At 42.8% G+C, this 15832-nt stretch overlaps 1 protein-coding gene and 1 non-coding gene across 3 annotated transcripts in view; both read left to right on the plus strand.

The window, feature by feature from the left end:
* The window catches only part of POLA1 (DNA polymerase alpha 1, catalytic subunit), a 186394-nt gene that overhangs the window by 33489 nt on the left and 137073 nt on the right, over positions 1-15832 (plus strand). For both annotated transcript variants that reach the window (XM_088668719.1, XM_035116609.3), the window contains exons 22-26: positions 166-285; positions 917-1016; positions 5391-5515; positions 7238-7384; positions 8152-8274. In XM_088668719.1, coding sequence (XP_088524845.1) covers positions 166-285; positions 917-1016; positions 5391-5515; positions 7238-7384; positions 8152-8274 — 615 coding nt within the window. The remainder of the gene's footprint in view (positions 1-165; positions 286-916; positions 1017-5390; positions 5516-7237; positions 7385-8151; positions 8275-15832) is intronic.
* Positions 5030-5162, plus strand: LOC118085824 (small Cajal body-specific RNA 24). Its single transcript, XR_004692699.1, has one exon.

Here is a 15832-nt window from a genome sequence, read left to right on the forward strand (position 1 = left end):
TCAAGTCAGAAAGAGCAGATTGATGTTACAGATTCCAAGCAGAGCAAAGATAAATGCCTTAAAGCCCAATAATACAATTTTTGAAAATGCTATTAATGCAATACCATTGTTGGCGTTTTGATTTCTGTTTCAACCTGTAACTAATTAGCTTTTATTTTCTTACAGTCGAGGACGCTGATGGGTGGACGAGCAGAGCGCAATGAATACTTGCTCCTTCATGCATTTTATGAAAAAGATTACATTGTGCCGGATAAGCAACTCTTTAAAAAGTCTCAGCAGAAGCAGGTGAGTAATTTTTTCAGCCCCTCTACATTTGTTACTTTTGGTTTATTTACTGTTATGTGCACAAGCTGTGATGATGCTCGAACTCTTGTGGGCCCCCCTCCCTCAACTCTTCTTATCTATGCCAGGAGGTGACAATTGGAATTGTCTTGTTTTAGTCAGACCAGACTTTCCCATTGAGTCTGAACTTGGTGAACTCTGGTTAGTTGAAAACCCTGGCTTTTTTTGAACTAATCATAATTCTAAATGAACCAGATAACCAGAATTGTCCATGTTCAAACTCAACATGTTAATTTAAAACTGAAAGTAGAAGTTTTTGACTTCCCTCTTCCCCATTCATTTTCATGCACCAGAGAAATAAATAAGCACTAAGTTTGTCCCTCATGTCCATAAAGCTAAGCTATTGTTCAATATTAGGTCTGAACCAGAACACTGTTTTGTTCTTCCACAGCATCAGAAAGTTGGTATTTTGGAAAGCTGTTTTGGGGGGGAGGGGGGGTTGTTGCTGCACATCTGTGTATGTGGTGCTGTACAGAGAATGACATACCATGGGCCTGTCTAGCTTAGCACAGTCCGCACTAAGTCTCCATATAAATAGAACTTCAGTTTGGGCTTATTCTTATGTTTCGTACAGCTGGAAGATGATGAAGATATTGAAGGTGATCAGATCAAATCAAAGATAGGTCGAAAAAAAGCAGCATATTCTGGAGGTTTAGTTTTGGATCCCAAAGTGGGTAAGAACTGCAGCTTCACTACTTGAAATGGTGGATGAAATAAGAAATATGATGAAGATACACTAAACTACTTTTAAAATAAGTCATACAATCCATTATAAAGCCTTCCTATACTTCCTTTTTTTTCTAGTGAAGCACAAACATGACGATAGTGGGGGTTTTCTTATAAATGCACATTGTGAAAATGCCATAGCTGTTTCTATTTTGAGAATGCAGGAACAAACATTAGCTTTAATTTAGAGAATAGTATATCTCCTCTTGAATGTGGAGGAGGAAAATGCGTACTTTATGGCAGCTAGATCTAACAGAGATGTGTGGAAGTAATTTCCCCCCTGCTTATATTGGAGCATGTGGGAAGAGAAAAATTGTGTTTGAATTTGTATTTAATATCAAATACGTAAAGTGTATATAATATACAGAATGATGATGAATAATTGGGACTTTCAATTAAGGTATATCTTTGATAAAGGACTGGGTGGGGTGTAACATGCTGATGCATAATCCAGACAAAATAGAATTCCTTTTTATATGGGGTTTGGGTTTACAGCTTTTCTTGGATGAGGCTTCACTGCCCCTAAAAGATGAGTATCTTTCAGGTTTGTGTGTACTCCTTCACTTGGCACTCTTGTAGGATGTGAAAGTAGTGTTGGTGGCATAAAATGCTTTTCTTTGAGCTTCAGCTAGTTTACCGTGACCCTTTTTTAAAATAATTTTTGATAATTGCCCTTATGGTGCATCTCCATCTGTAAGACATACGTGTCTACTCATACCTGGACAACATCTTGTGCCAGGGCCTTTCTCTTGCCCAGGCCACCCAGGACCTATAAACCACCCTGATGTGTCTATAACATGCGTTCTTAATCAGCTGGCTCAAGAACCACCTGCAGGCAACACATCAGGTGTCTTGGTCCAGATAGAGTCCAGAAGGTTCAATAGGCAATCAAACCCTTCCAACTGCTCAAAACAGTGAACCTGCTGCAACTTGCCCACATCCTCAGCATGATGTCCTGAACTGAGATCCTCCTACCTTGGGCCTACATTTCCCCTCAAATCTACTCCGATGGGTACTGTTGCTCTTCAAAGAGAAATTAGGCCACCATAAGATTGACCTTACGCTTGACATTTAGGAGGCTTTCTACTGGTAGACAAACACTCACAACCTCAATAGTTCCTCTTTAAGTTTCTGCATAGATAATTAAAATGATGGGCACTAGTCTCTATGGCTGGGGGAAATGCTGCCTAGGACAGATGACCTGGAGAATGACAGAAACAGGCCACAGCATAAACTGGCTGGCTTGCAACATTTAAAAACACCATTATAGAATACAGAGTAATAAAAACAACAATAACTAAAATACAGAACACATTTAAAACCAGCTATTAAAATACAGTTGCCCCAACAACAACCCAGTGACTAGCATCATCTACACCTTAGTTTTCAAAGGCCTTAGCAAGTTCTAGCCTCATGTCTCCACCAAATGTGCCTCTGATGTTCATGAGAACAAGACAAGGTCCTAATCTGAGGATCTTAGCACCCAGGCAGGTTTGCATAGGGAGATAAGATCTTTCAGATGGACCCAAGCCATATAAGGCTTTATAGGTCATTACCAACATTTGAATTGGGCCCAGAAATGGACTGGCAGCCGGTGAAGTTGGTTTAACAGGGGACTAATATGCTACCTGTAACTTGGACCAGCTGAAGCTTCCAAACACTTTTGAAAGGTAGCCCCATTTATACAGTAGGATGTAACTAAGGCATGCTTCACCGTGGCCAGAACAGATATCTCGAGGAATGGGTGCGTGATCCATAATTGTGCAAATGCATTCCTGGCCACCACTGAAATAGTTGAGGGCTGAACCCAACTAAACTGCAAGCTTGAGACTTCAAGCGGATTATAACTCCATTGAACACAGGCTGAATCACTGTTCTCATCTGCCTTGCAACTGACCAGGAACACCTCTGTCCCTACCTGAGATGATGATGATGATGATGATTTTATTATAGATTTCCTTAGTTTACAAAAGTATGTGCATTGTTGTATACAGAATAAAGTTGGGGAAGAAGAAGGGGGCGAGGAGTGGCAAACTTATATTCTTACTAGTGTCTTCAGCCCGTTAAATAAACGGGCGCTAGAATGCATGCCGGCTCCTCGATCAGGTGCTCCGCGCAGCGCTGATCAGCGCCGACCCGGCAGGCCGCCAGATCAAGGAAGCGGCCTGCCGGGTCGGCACCCAGCAGCGGTGCACGAAGCACCGGGGGGACTGGCGGCGGGGAAGGCAGGCAGGCGCTTGCTCTATTGCCTGCCTGCATTCCCCACTGCCTGTCACACGAAGATTGGCGGGCGCCGCTTGCCGGGGTTTGTCAACCCCGGCAAACAGCGCCCGCCGATCTTCGGCTGTCCCCCGATGCACTACGGCTCGGGGAAGCAGGCAGGGAGACGCAACAGCCCGCAGCTTCCCGGGCTGTTGCGTCTCCCTGCCTGCTTCCCCAAACTAAAGCGCGCGGGGGACAGAGCCGAATTGCGGCGCGGGGGGGGGGCTTTTCGCCGTTTGCCTTCCCCGAGCTAAGGGGGAGGCAAACGGCAAAAAGCCCCCGCCACGCCGCAGTTCGGCTCCGGGACTGGCTTGGCGGTGGCGGGAAGAAGGGGAGGAATTCCTCCCCTTCTTCCCGCCACCGCCAAGCCAGTCCGCAGTGGGGGCTTTTCGCCGTTTGCCTTCCCCCCAGGGGGAGGCAAATGGCGAAAAACCCCGCCGCGCCATACTTTGGCTCGGAGACTGGCTTGGCGGCGGCGGGAAGAAGGGCAGGAATTCCTCCCCTTCTTCCCGCCGCCGCCAAGCCAGTCCCCGAGCCGACGTGCGGCGCGGCGGGTGCTTTTCGCCGTTTGCCTCCCCCTTCACTCCGGGAAGTCAAACAGCGAAAAGCCCCCGCCGCGCCGCACTTCGGCTTGGGGACTGGCTTGGCGGCGGCGGGAAAAAGAGGAGGAATTCCTCCTCTTCTTCCCGCCGCCGCCAAGCCAAAGCCGGCTTCCCTCGGCGCCGGCTGCCGCTTCGGCTGAGGAAGCGCCGTCCCATGCCGGAGGTGCGCGGCAAGGCTGCCGGGGGAAGCGCTTCTTTCCCCCGCCGCCTCGCCGCGCACCTCCAGCATGAGACTGGGCTTTGGAACGGCGGTTGGCGGAGCGGCGGTTGGCCGTTGTCCCTCCGTCCAATCCCTGTGTCTCTGGGGTACATGCGCAGTACCCCAGGGACACACGGGACAACTGGACGCAGGGACAACTTGGACATTATTATATAGGATACTTAGTGTGTATGTGGGGTTTTTATGTCAGTGTCATTTGGGTGGGTTCTCTTTCTGTTTGTTTTTTATATTTCCTTGGTAGTGATAGAGGTTGGGTGTGGGACCCAGGGTGTGGTTGATTGTGTTTAGTTGGCTGCAATGAGATTTGTTTGTGTGTGTGAGCCGGGGGGGGGGGGGAGATTGTTGGGTCAAGTTAGCCAGATTGATTCAAATGCTGTCGTGTCCCTACCTGAGTTAAACTTATCCAGTCCATTATTGAGATCACACACGGATTTAGAACAGAGTTGTGTGTCATCAGCATACTGATGGCACCATCCTCCACAATTCTGTATGACCTCTCCCAGTGGTTTCATGAATTTGTTAAATAGCATGGAGGACAAGATGGAGTTCTGAGGTCTCCCACACGTCAACAGCCACGAAGTCAACCAGCACTACCTTCAGAACTTGTACCTTCAAGAAGGACTAGAGCCACTGTTAAACAGTGTCCCTAAGTCTCATCCCTGACAGTGATCCAGAAGGATGCTATTGGGAGGTCCAGCAGAACCAACAGGGTCATACTCCCCCTGTGTAGATCATCCACTAAGATGATCAAAGCAGTCTCTGTTCCATAACCAGGCCTAAAGCCAGATTGAGATGGATCTAGATAATCTGGTTTATCCATTTCATTTTGTATACTGAGTACATGCTTAAAAATCCTCTCTTTGCTGCTGCTAATAAGTGGATGCTTGCAGTTTCACATGGTGTCTCCTTTCTGTGGTGACAACTGTACGGAAGCATCCCAGAGTAACATAGAAGCTATCTGTTCATCCCTGGATAGTTAACAGGGTTGGATCGTTCCTCTTCTGACATATCTGTTTTTCAGACCTGAATGCTGATAGAATCACATGGACAAACAATGATTTCATAATAAACCAGAGTATTTTTGAAGCAATCTGACTTTAAACGTCTCCCTCACCAATGACTCTTCACTCACGTTCTGGTGTTCTTTTACATTGTACTGCAAGTAACTTGTCTCTCACAGTCTCCATAGTAGGTATATATTGAAGGTGAATTTTGTGTGTGTGTATTTTTAATTTCAGGTTTTTATGACAAGTTCATCTTGCTCCTCGACTTCAATAGCTTATACCCTTCAATTATCCAGGAGTTTAACATCTGTTTTACAACAGTTACCAGGGTGTCTTCCAGTGTGCCAAAAAAGACAGAGGTTTGTGTTTAATTTGACAGTAGCTTTTAATGTTTGATTGTTAAAAAAGATCATATGTTTATATTCAAGAATACATTGAAGTCTCCTTAGACATTGCGGCTGTATTGTAATTGTAGTGTATTGCTTGATATCATGCTTAATAGTATAATTTCTCATTATAAATTGTGTATAATCTCATGAAATCAGATTGGTTCCACCTTGACATGGAGTTCATTATATCTTCCTTTTTAGCAGCTGCATAATATTTTTGTGACATTAAAAAGTGTACATGGACCCTCCTTGTTTTCTTACATGCTTAGCTTATTCCCCATTTTTCCATATAAAACTGGATCAGTCTTGCCTGCTGAAACATTTTTTCTACACCTTGTCCTTGTAAAGTTCATTAAATAAAAAAATATAAACTATTTTTTTTACATGATTTATCTGCCTATATGCGTATGAGATGGCAACGATGGCATTGTATCATCCAAGTATTGTTCAGCAGAACTGTTGCAGAAAAGGAAGGCTTTGATCTTTTTTGCTATGTGTTCAAAGTGGTTTTGTATGCTTCTCAGGTGGTATCCAATCCGGGTAACTAGGTTACAGAACAAGGCTTAGCTTAGATTCTGCAGCAGAACAGAGTTAAGTGCCTTCAGAACATTCTTTGGCCAGCCCAGGATAGTGCATAGGCACCTTACACTCTACTTTGAGGTTTTCACTAGATATTTTGTCAATACCATTTACAGTGGTGCCTCGCTTAACGAATGCCCTGCTTAATGAAATTTCCGCTTAACGAAAGGATTTTTCAAGTGGAGGTTGCCTCGCTAGACGAATTCGTTTTATGAAAAATTCGTCTGGCGAATCGCGGTTTCCCATAGGAATGCATTGAAATTCAATTAATGTGTTCCTATGGGCAAATTTTTTTTGAAAAAACATTCAATGCATTCCTATGGGATTCACTAGGCGAATTTTTCGTTATAAGAAAAACCCGTGGAACGAATTAAATTCGTCTAGCGAGGCACCACTGTATTTTCTTTATCTGTTTATTTAGTCATTAAATTTGTCATTAAATTTGTTTTTATTGGACTAGTCAACTTCTGCTAGTCCAATAAAAACAAATCCACATTTTTGTGTTAATGGTTACCTGTCTGAGGTTGCTTGGGCCACTTTCAGCCTCTGGTCCTCATGCATGCTTATAGTTTCCTTGTGCCACCAAGATCCTGTGTCCATTTAGGTTCCTTTCAGCTCATAGATGGGGCAAGCGAACCGGAAGAGACTAGCAGTTTTAGGTTTGAACCAGGAGTTTTCCTTGGTTGGGTGTGAAGTGCCATCTTTCCCCAAGGGGATGGTGATTAGGCCCTTAATCACGAAAACACCTTTTGGGTTATTTATATGCCAATTTTCCATGTTCCCTTCTTGGGGAAAGTAGGTGTCAACTTCATCTCCCGAATGAGACAATTTGGCCACAAGACAGAGACCCAGCATCAACAGCTGCCGCAGGAGATCTTCTGTGGATCACCTGGGGGAATTCCTCCAGAGAGTAGGTTTTGCTTTGAATGCCGATGGTTCTGGAAGGAATGGTTATCTGACCTATTTGGGGTGTCTTCTCCATTAGGGTCTTTTGAGATAGAACCCAGCGGAATAGCCTTCGCTAGAGCTTGTTCATATGACAGGGTGGAAACAGCAGTTTCAGGAATTAGGTTATTCTGGTAGTATTAACGTGTCAAACTAATAACTTCACAGGATGCAGAAGAAGAAATCCCAGAATTGCCAGATTCATCGCTAGAAATGGGAATCTTGCCTAAAGAGATCAGGAAGTTAGTTGAACGAAGGCGTCAAGTGAAACAGTTGATGAAACAGCCAGACTTAAATTCTGACCTCTACTTACAGGTATATCTAATAGAATGAAAATGTCCATTGTTGAGAAACTAGACCAAGATCCTGCTTGTTTGTATACGTATCTTCTCCAAGGCTAATCTTTTAATGTAATGAATATACAGTGGTACCTCTACTTACGAATTTAATGCATTCCGAACACACATTTGTAAGTTGAAAAAATTTGTAAGTCGAATCCCATAGGAATGCATTGGGAGAAAGAATTCGTAAGTCGAAGCAACCCTATCTAAAAATCCGTAAGTAGAAAAAATCCTATCTAAACCGCATCCAAGATGGCGGACGGAGCTCCATTTGTAAGTAGAAAAATCCGTAAGTAGAGTTATTTGTAAGTAGAGGTACCACTGTATAGGGCAATTTTTTTGCTGCTATTTCTAATTTTCTGTTAGGCTAGCCTGTCTTGCTTCTTACAGAAGGGGCTAAAATGAGCAGCTAGATAAAATTTGCCAGTGCGGTTAACAGGACAGGCACCCACCCCCACTTACATGCATGCCACTCGCAGATGACTGCGTTTAAATGGGTCACTGCTAAATAAGCAAGTAGATTGGACTTCAGTCAACAAGAAGCACTGGGAGGGAAGTGCCTTCTCCCCACTTCGGCCATTTCACTGGTTCAGATGGGATACCATCTTCACCTGTAGCCTTTGCCCCTCTACCAGATGGCCACTTGGTATTTTAACATCTCTCTTCGAAGTAACTGACTACATATGATTATATTTATATATTTAACTACTTGCTGTGATGGTCTTAATTTCTTCTTTGTAGTATGATATCAGGCAGAAGGCTTTGAAGCTTACAGCCAACAGCATGTATGGATGTCTGGGATTTTCCTATAGTAGATTCTATGCAAAGCCACTTGCCGCTTTGGTGACTTTCAAAGGCCGAGAGGTGAGTCAGTAGCAAATAATGGGCTTGTGACCTTCCCTTCCCATTTCCTTCTTGTGCACAGCTGAGAAACGGACTGGACAAGCGTTTTGTTTCACTTCGCCCTTGTGTGAATCCTGCTTGTCATTGCGTGTGACATTGTCATTTATCACAAAGTCTGGTTGGTTTGAAACGAGCCAGCTTGAAATCATGGGTGCAAGTTGAGTGCAAATTTGGCTACTGGATGTTTGAATCAGTTGTAACATTTATGAGAATGCATAAAAAGGTAAGAGCAGCTCGGCTGGATCGGACCCGTTATAGAACGGGGGTGGCCTTTGCCCCCATCATGAAGTGGGTAGAGCTAACTCCACATGCTCCCAGTGGCCCTTTGCACAATCCTGAGTAGAGCTACTGTTGCCGTACATTTATAGACCACAACAGGGGCTTTTGTTGACGGCTATTTAAAAAATGACCTAGCAAGTTTGGTCAAACCATCTGCCCTAGTTAGTGGTGAAATACATTGTAATATCTAGTGAGGGTCAGAAAGTGCTAAATATGTCTACAGCCAGACTGAAACTTTAGAAAACCCGAAGGGTATATTGTGTTTAGTGCAATCTGGACTATTGGTTGTGCTCCCAAACCTCTCATAATCTGATACTTTATGCTTGATTTATTGTTTTGTATGGGTAATCTCACTTAAATTAGAACATAATGGCTTGCTGTATTCTCTTGGAGAAAAACTGCAGCATACCCCCGTCTCCTTCAATACACCAGTATGTCTGAATTATTTACCAAAACTAAACTTTTTTCCTTGCTGAATAACATGCTGGTAAGTCATATTGACTTGGCCTATGGCTGTAGTTGAGTGGTAGAGCATCTGCTCCAGAAGTCTTAACAATTATTAAGTTGTGTCCATATCAGCCTTAACCACCATTAATGCCATTCACATCCCCACTTAACCAAGGTTTTCAAATCAGTTTACAAACCCAGGTGACAACGGGTTACTTGCTCTCAGTGGAGTTAAGGCCAGAACAGTGAATTATGTAGACATATACCAGACAGTCTCCTGTGTGGATTTGTGCTAGTTAGGAAAAAGATGAGGGGAATAACTACACTTTATGACTTGTGACTTTGCTTCTAAATCATATACAAGGAAGAAGTTTATTTACATATTTTGTCATAAGGCAGTAGACACGTTCAGAAATTAGCTTTTAAAAACCTGGCACAGGGAAATTTTAACACTAGAAGTTTACATTGTTTTCTTGCAAAATATACATCACTGGTTTGAAAGTGACGGTATTGGTATTCAAATAGTTTCCATTGTTCCATTCAAAAATATGGTTATTTACAGCCCTGCTTGACTTTCAACAACTTTGTACAGTGGTACCTCGGTTTAAGTACACAATTGGTTCCGGAAGTCTGTACTTAACCTGAAGTGTACTTAACCTGAAGCGAACTTTCCCATTGAAAGTAATGGAAAGTGGATTAATCCGTTCCAGACGGGTCCGCAGACTACTTAAACTTAAAGTACTCAAGCCGAAGCGTACTTAAACTGAGGTATGACTTACAAACTATATTAGCCTTTAGCAGAAAATCTCAAGCAGAAGAAAGCATGCTGTTGTATTCATTGTACAGTTGACGTTATTGTATATAGTAGTAGAGTGGTAATTATGCAGATTCTTCACTAGATGGCGATATATATCTTGTGTTTATTAAAAAAAAATAAGCCATTTCTTGTCACTAAATGTAAGTTCTAATTATGTATCGTTGGATATGACTTTAGAGATTTACAAAATTTGCTATATTATTAGTTTTACTGAGAATATGGGTTTTGTGTAGTTCAATTCAATAGGAGAAAACTGGTAAACTCTCAGTGCATAAGATTAGGGTAACACAAGATATGGCTTCTGAGAAGGGTTCCTTCTTAACTGTCTCCACATCATCTGTTTTTCCATATGGATAAAAATTTTGTACCCCTAACCTACAGCCTGAAATAACTGGTTGATTCTAGATTGAGTGCTAGATTGTGGCAGCTGGGAGTGGCTAGATTTGCAGTGACCTCACCAGGAATTATCTTCCTGATTTTATTCTAGCTGTTGTATTTGTGTTGCCTGTTGGACATACAGAGGTGGATGTGCACGTCTGCTTTACTCCACCAAAGCGCACCACACAGTCCCATTACTTTTACAGCAAACCCCTGGAATTCATTTGCAATGCAACCAGTTCCTTCAACAGAGACTGGACACTTGAAGGGCTCACAGCAGATATTTTGAAAACCTACATTACACTGCCATTACACTGAAGTGAAGAAACAAACTGATGCAGCCAAAGTGCTTCTCAGGAGTTACTTACTGTAGGACAGGCCCAGTCCTTCCTATCACCTGAAGTTATTACTTGAAACCACTCAGTGATATACTTCCCATCTTGGAGACAGAGCTTTGCTTGGCTAAAGGTGTTCTAACTTATTGTCTACTAAACAGAGAGACTGTCCTAATAACGCAGCAAATCCCACTTCCAGTTTTGTCTTCATATCTTCTCTGGCAACAATGGTTGACGTAGGCAACCTCTGCTCATTTTATCTGTTTATCCTACCCAAGTGATGTATGCCATTACAGTGACCTTCTGCGATTTATATAGTTGAAATTGGTTAATGAATAGGCAAAACCAGATGCTAAAAGAGGAGAGAAGCCTGTCGGTCAATAATCTTGTTTGTTCTGTTACCACACTTAAGGAAAATATGTTTAGGAAATAGATACAGCGTGAAGCTGCTGAGCTGAATGTTGTTCACTGTTGTGTGGCATTATTTCCTTTAGCTTGAATAGACATTGAATTTTGTTATAGTTGCTACAAACAGTCATTATGGATTATTTAGTGTCATGTAAATTGAGCACTAGCCAGCGAATTTTGGGATAAGCCAAGAATGATTGACTCCTGGTAACTGAATCTTGTTTCTTCGATTCATTACACTGTACTGCTGCTTGCAGGATTTGTTCTTCCCCTCTTTTTAACCTTACCTTATATAACAAATTATAGCGGCCCCCACAAATTCCCGTCTTCTGGAACCTCATTTGTACATATCCAACATCTTAGTGGATCCACTTCAAGCTTTGAAGGAGGAAGGGGTAACCTGTCCGTGGATCCCCTGATCCCTGTAGGAAAAACAAGAATGGAAGGCAGCTTATGATTTTCATTCCTTCGTCCTGAATAAAAACAGATTGGTAGGTATTTATAAGGAGCTGGAGTCAAGCGTAGGTCAGCAATAAACAACAACCAAGGTGTCAGTGAAGTTAACTCTTTTTTCAAGAAACCAAAACAGTGCAGACCTAGTGATCCCAGCAACTCTTCCCAGTAGGTCTTGCTCCAACAAGGCAATTGTGAGGACTGAAAGTCCCCACCTCCTCACCGCTTCCAAAGTCTCCTCCTCTCCAGGGTCTTTCCCAAGCAGTCGCAAATGCTCTGCCCTCTTCATTTATCTGTGTGTTCTAGGAGAACGGAGGAAGGGGAGTTGGTTTTAGTTCGAGAGGGAGACTCCTGGCATCTTCAGTAGCCACCTTCTCTCTCTCCTGACCCCACTCCACTCCAGCCTCTGCTTCTGCCTTGGAGTCTGAACAGCCCTCTGCCACAGCCTCTTCCTGTTCACCCAACCCTGTTACCTTTTCTGACACCCACCGCTTCTGACACCTCCTCTTTCCAGTCTGCTCCTTCTTTTCCCTCTGACCATTTGCTGTCGTCCCACCACCAATCCCCTGGTCCTGAGCCTTCTTCCCTTGGAGGTTCCCCAGCTGGTGCCTCCCACCACTTCTCTGCATCCATGACAGAAGTTGGGGGGTGAATTTTTTTTTTGGAAGGTGGGCTTTTGTTTCTCTTCTACTGTTTAAAGTATTGTTTTATAGTTAAGTTGCAAAGTCACTTTTTGTTTGTTAAAATCCAAAGTATTTTTTCCTCTAAGCTAGGAAGAAAACCAGATCAGGGTGAAGAACGCTTGTAAATATTCTGTTTCAGTTCTCATTGTTTTTTTTTTTAAAGCTACACTAAAAGCCCCTTTTGAATAACAGTGTTTGACAGGTCTTGCGAAGCAGCTACTGCTGGCACTGAGTCAGGATGACAGAGCAATAATTTTAAAAACTGCTTTAGTTACTTAAATACAACTCACTTCTAGGAAGACTGCAATAATTTGTTATCTGGTCTAATCAACTCCATATTTTTAATACTACAGTGGTACCTCTACTTACGAATAACTCTACTTACAAATGTTTCTACTTAAGAATGGAGCTCCGTCCGCCATCTTGGATGTGGTTTAGATAGGATTTTTTCTACTTACGAATTTTTAGATAGGGTTGCTTCTACTTACGGATTTTTTCTCCCAATGCATTCCTATGGGATTCGACTTACAAATGTGTGTTCGGAACGCATTAAATTCGTAAGTAGAGGTACCACTGTACTTTCCTTGCATGGTTTTGGGTTTTTTTATGTGTGATACACACAATACTGTATCTGAATATAAGGATCAAGAACCAAGCTTCCACTTCCACTTCATAGTACAGCCGTACTTTGGATCCTGAACGCCTTGCAAGTCGAACGTTTTGGCTCCCGATTGCCACAAACTGAGAAGTCACTGTTCCAGTTTGCGAAAAAAATTTGGAAGCTGAACGTCCGACAGGGCTTCTGTGGCTTCCGATTGGCTGCAGGAGCTTCCTGTGGCCAATCAGAAGCCACGCTAGGGTTTCCGAACTTTTTGGAAGTCAAAGGACTTCTGGAACGGATTCCGTTCGACTACCAAGGTACAACTCTACTACTGTATTAATGTATGGGTATCCATATGTTGGCATACATTGTATCAGAAGAGAAAGGTCTTTAATATGGACTGGCATAGTATTCATTTCCATACACTGGGTTGGATACAGACCTGCTATCCTGCAAACATACAGACTCTGGTCCAGCAGAGGCTCCCACTGTAGGTAGAGGTGGAAGCATTTTTTTCCCTGATTCCTGCACTCCCCCCAGCATCCTTCTCCATTGTGCTGCAGTGTCCCCCAATCCTCTGGAGCAGATTTGGAGGGCAATTAGATAGCTGCTGTGGGAATGGGGTATTGGCTAATGCCACCCCACTTCCACCAGTGGGAGCATTTCCTGAGTGCAACTCTGTTCAGGGGAAATTGGGTACAAACCCTTACATTCAGCATTTTAACAGCCCAGTACTCTTTGCTGTATTACCTGGAAGCAAGTAATTGTAATTATGTAATTGTAAGTAATTGTGAGACTGCAACAAAAATGCTTTGATATTGGGTTGGAGAGGCCTTTTCCTCCCCAGGCTGCCTCCCCCCTCCCACAATACCAGCTACCAGGTTAACCAGGCAGGCAACAAGGTGGGTAAACCAAAATGATGGATGGGGTCTGTTTCCCTCAGCCAGCACTTTTCTGCTTTGCCTTCCTGCTGCAGCTGACTCTGTATGTCCCACAGAGAGGTTCATGGGCCCAGAAGAAGTAAAGCAGGCAGGCAGGCTGCTCAGAATCATGTGGGCAGGAGAAGGGGATAGGTAGAGGACCAAAAATGACCATGGAACCTCATTCTTACTGGGGTGTGGACCTGGAGGGGAGGGGTGGCTGTAACCCAGATAGAAGGACAAGGCCTGTGGCTCAGGGTCAATGATCCTTCATAGAAAAAAAAGTTTCTCTATTTCTGCTTTATATGAAGCAACAGGACTGGGCTAAAAATAATATCCCTCTAAAAGCATCAGAGTAACTTTAGTGAGGTTCCCCCCCTAGTTGTGAGCATTGTCTTTTTATTGTTCTAGAAATTTATTTGCTCTGGCCAGTTGTTCTGGAGTTCACTGGTAATATGTTCAAATCCTACGCCACTTATTTCCATTTTTTCACAGTTCAGCTCTTTTTCTTTAAACCAGTGTCCACAATATAGAATTTTTAAAATTGATCTAAGCTTTACATTAAAGCACAACAGTCATTTTGTCATGGCTACCAGTGCCGTCGTCATCTTTTTTTTTAAGCATTTGCTTTCCAAGCCCAGAGTGTTTTCCTAGGTCCTGGAAGAACATCGTTGGCATTATTGTTTGTGAAATGAACTTGCAGCGCTGCATTGTCCCATCTTCATAATGAGGAAATGACTCTTTGCCAAGACAGGCAACTTCATTTACTGGGGGAGCATGTAAGGTATGCATGATAGTAGATTATCACATTTATCAAGTATCAGTACTAACTTGGTATTTGTCCCTGGCCTTTTCTCTGCTAAGTGAAGTCCTATATTTTGTGTCCATCTGTTCTGTCGTTTCTCTCTCTCTCTCACACACATATATATTGAGAACAGTTGGTACTAATAGTTTATTAATAGTCTGTAGTTCATAGAACTTGATGTAATGGCTCTGTGCTTTGTATTTCATTTATTTATGTCATATGATGTGATGCTTCTGACCCAATGGCATACAGTTTGGGAATATTTTGCTTTTAGTGAAGCCTTATGTTTGGCTGCAGGGGTTTTTGTTTGGTGATTCGGCTTTTAATGTGTGAATTCTTCAATTACTTGTTCTTCAGAGCTAATGTTTTTGATAAAGCATTTCAGCTAGAAGAAAACATGTCTTCTTTTGGTTGGAATGGACGGGTGAGGAGCAAGAGAAACAGAGTTACATTTTCCATACCATCTCTTTTAAAAAAATGTTTTTGTAAGGAAGGACTAGCAAAATATTTCAAATTCCTTGAATCTAGTCCTAAGATTTTCTGGGATCCGGCATTATATTCAACAGATTCATATTAGAGCTTGTACAGATTTTGAAAAAGGACAAATCACAATCTCCATGTTTTATGATGGTTGAAGGGACTGCAGATTTTCACTTCAGTTTGTTGAAAATGGTCTTTTCCAGCTGCTGGCAAGCATTGGCTCTTTCTCTCCTGCTACGGTTACTGTTGGTTTCCCACTATTGTGGTAACAAGTGGCTTGTGCACTACCTTAGAGGTAATGTTTGCTGCTACCTGTTCAGTAGCATATGTAGTAAGGAGACCATGGAGAGCAGCAGACGATACAGTACCTCTTGGCTGCTTAAAGCAATTCATTCTGGCTGTGGGAATTTTATGGGGTGAAGAGGGCACAGGCAGAATAAAGGGAAACGACCAAGACTAGAAGCAGCAGCTGCTAAGAGCCTGAGGCTGGGAATTCTGCCAGCTCCTGGTTCTGCTCGCAGTGGGCAATAATTGTTGAACAAGTTCCTAGTCCCAATGGGACTCAAATGCCCAGCACTACACAACACAATTAATTACAATTATTATTATTTTAACAAGAGTTGTGGTGGCGGAGTTGAGCCGTGGATGAAACATGTAAAACAAATGGTATAATGCTGTTGGAATGGCATCTTATCTGTACTGGTTTTGTGTGTACTTAAAGGTTACAAGTTTCATGAACTTGCAGTACTAAATTATGTCTTGTGAGATACAATTTCATGTTTGTGATGGATCGGAGAAATTCCACTTGAATTCCAAGTCTCTTCCTGTAACACAGAGCAGTGTCTGGTTGCTGAATTTTTATTGTGACTAGCTACTCCACCGTTCACTGCAGCACTAATTTCTAAACCCTTCA

The sequence above is a fragment of the Zootoca vivipara genome, chromosome 4, assembly GCF_965207765.1.
Source record: "Zootoca vivipara chromosome 4, rZooViv2.hap1.1, whole genome shotgun sequence".
Taxonomy (NCBI): Eukaryota; Metazoa; Chordata; class Lepidosauria; order Squamata; family Lacertidae; genus Zootoca; species Zootoca vivipara.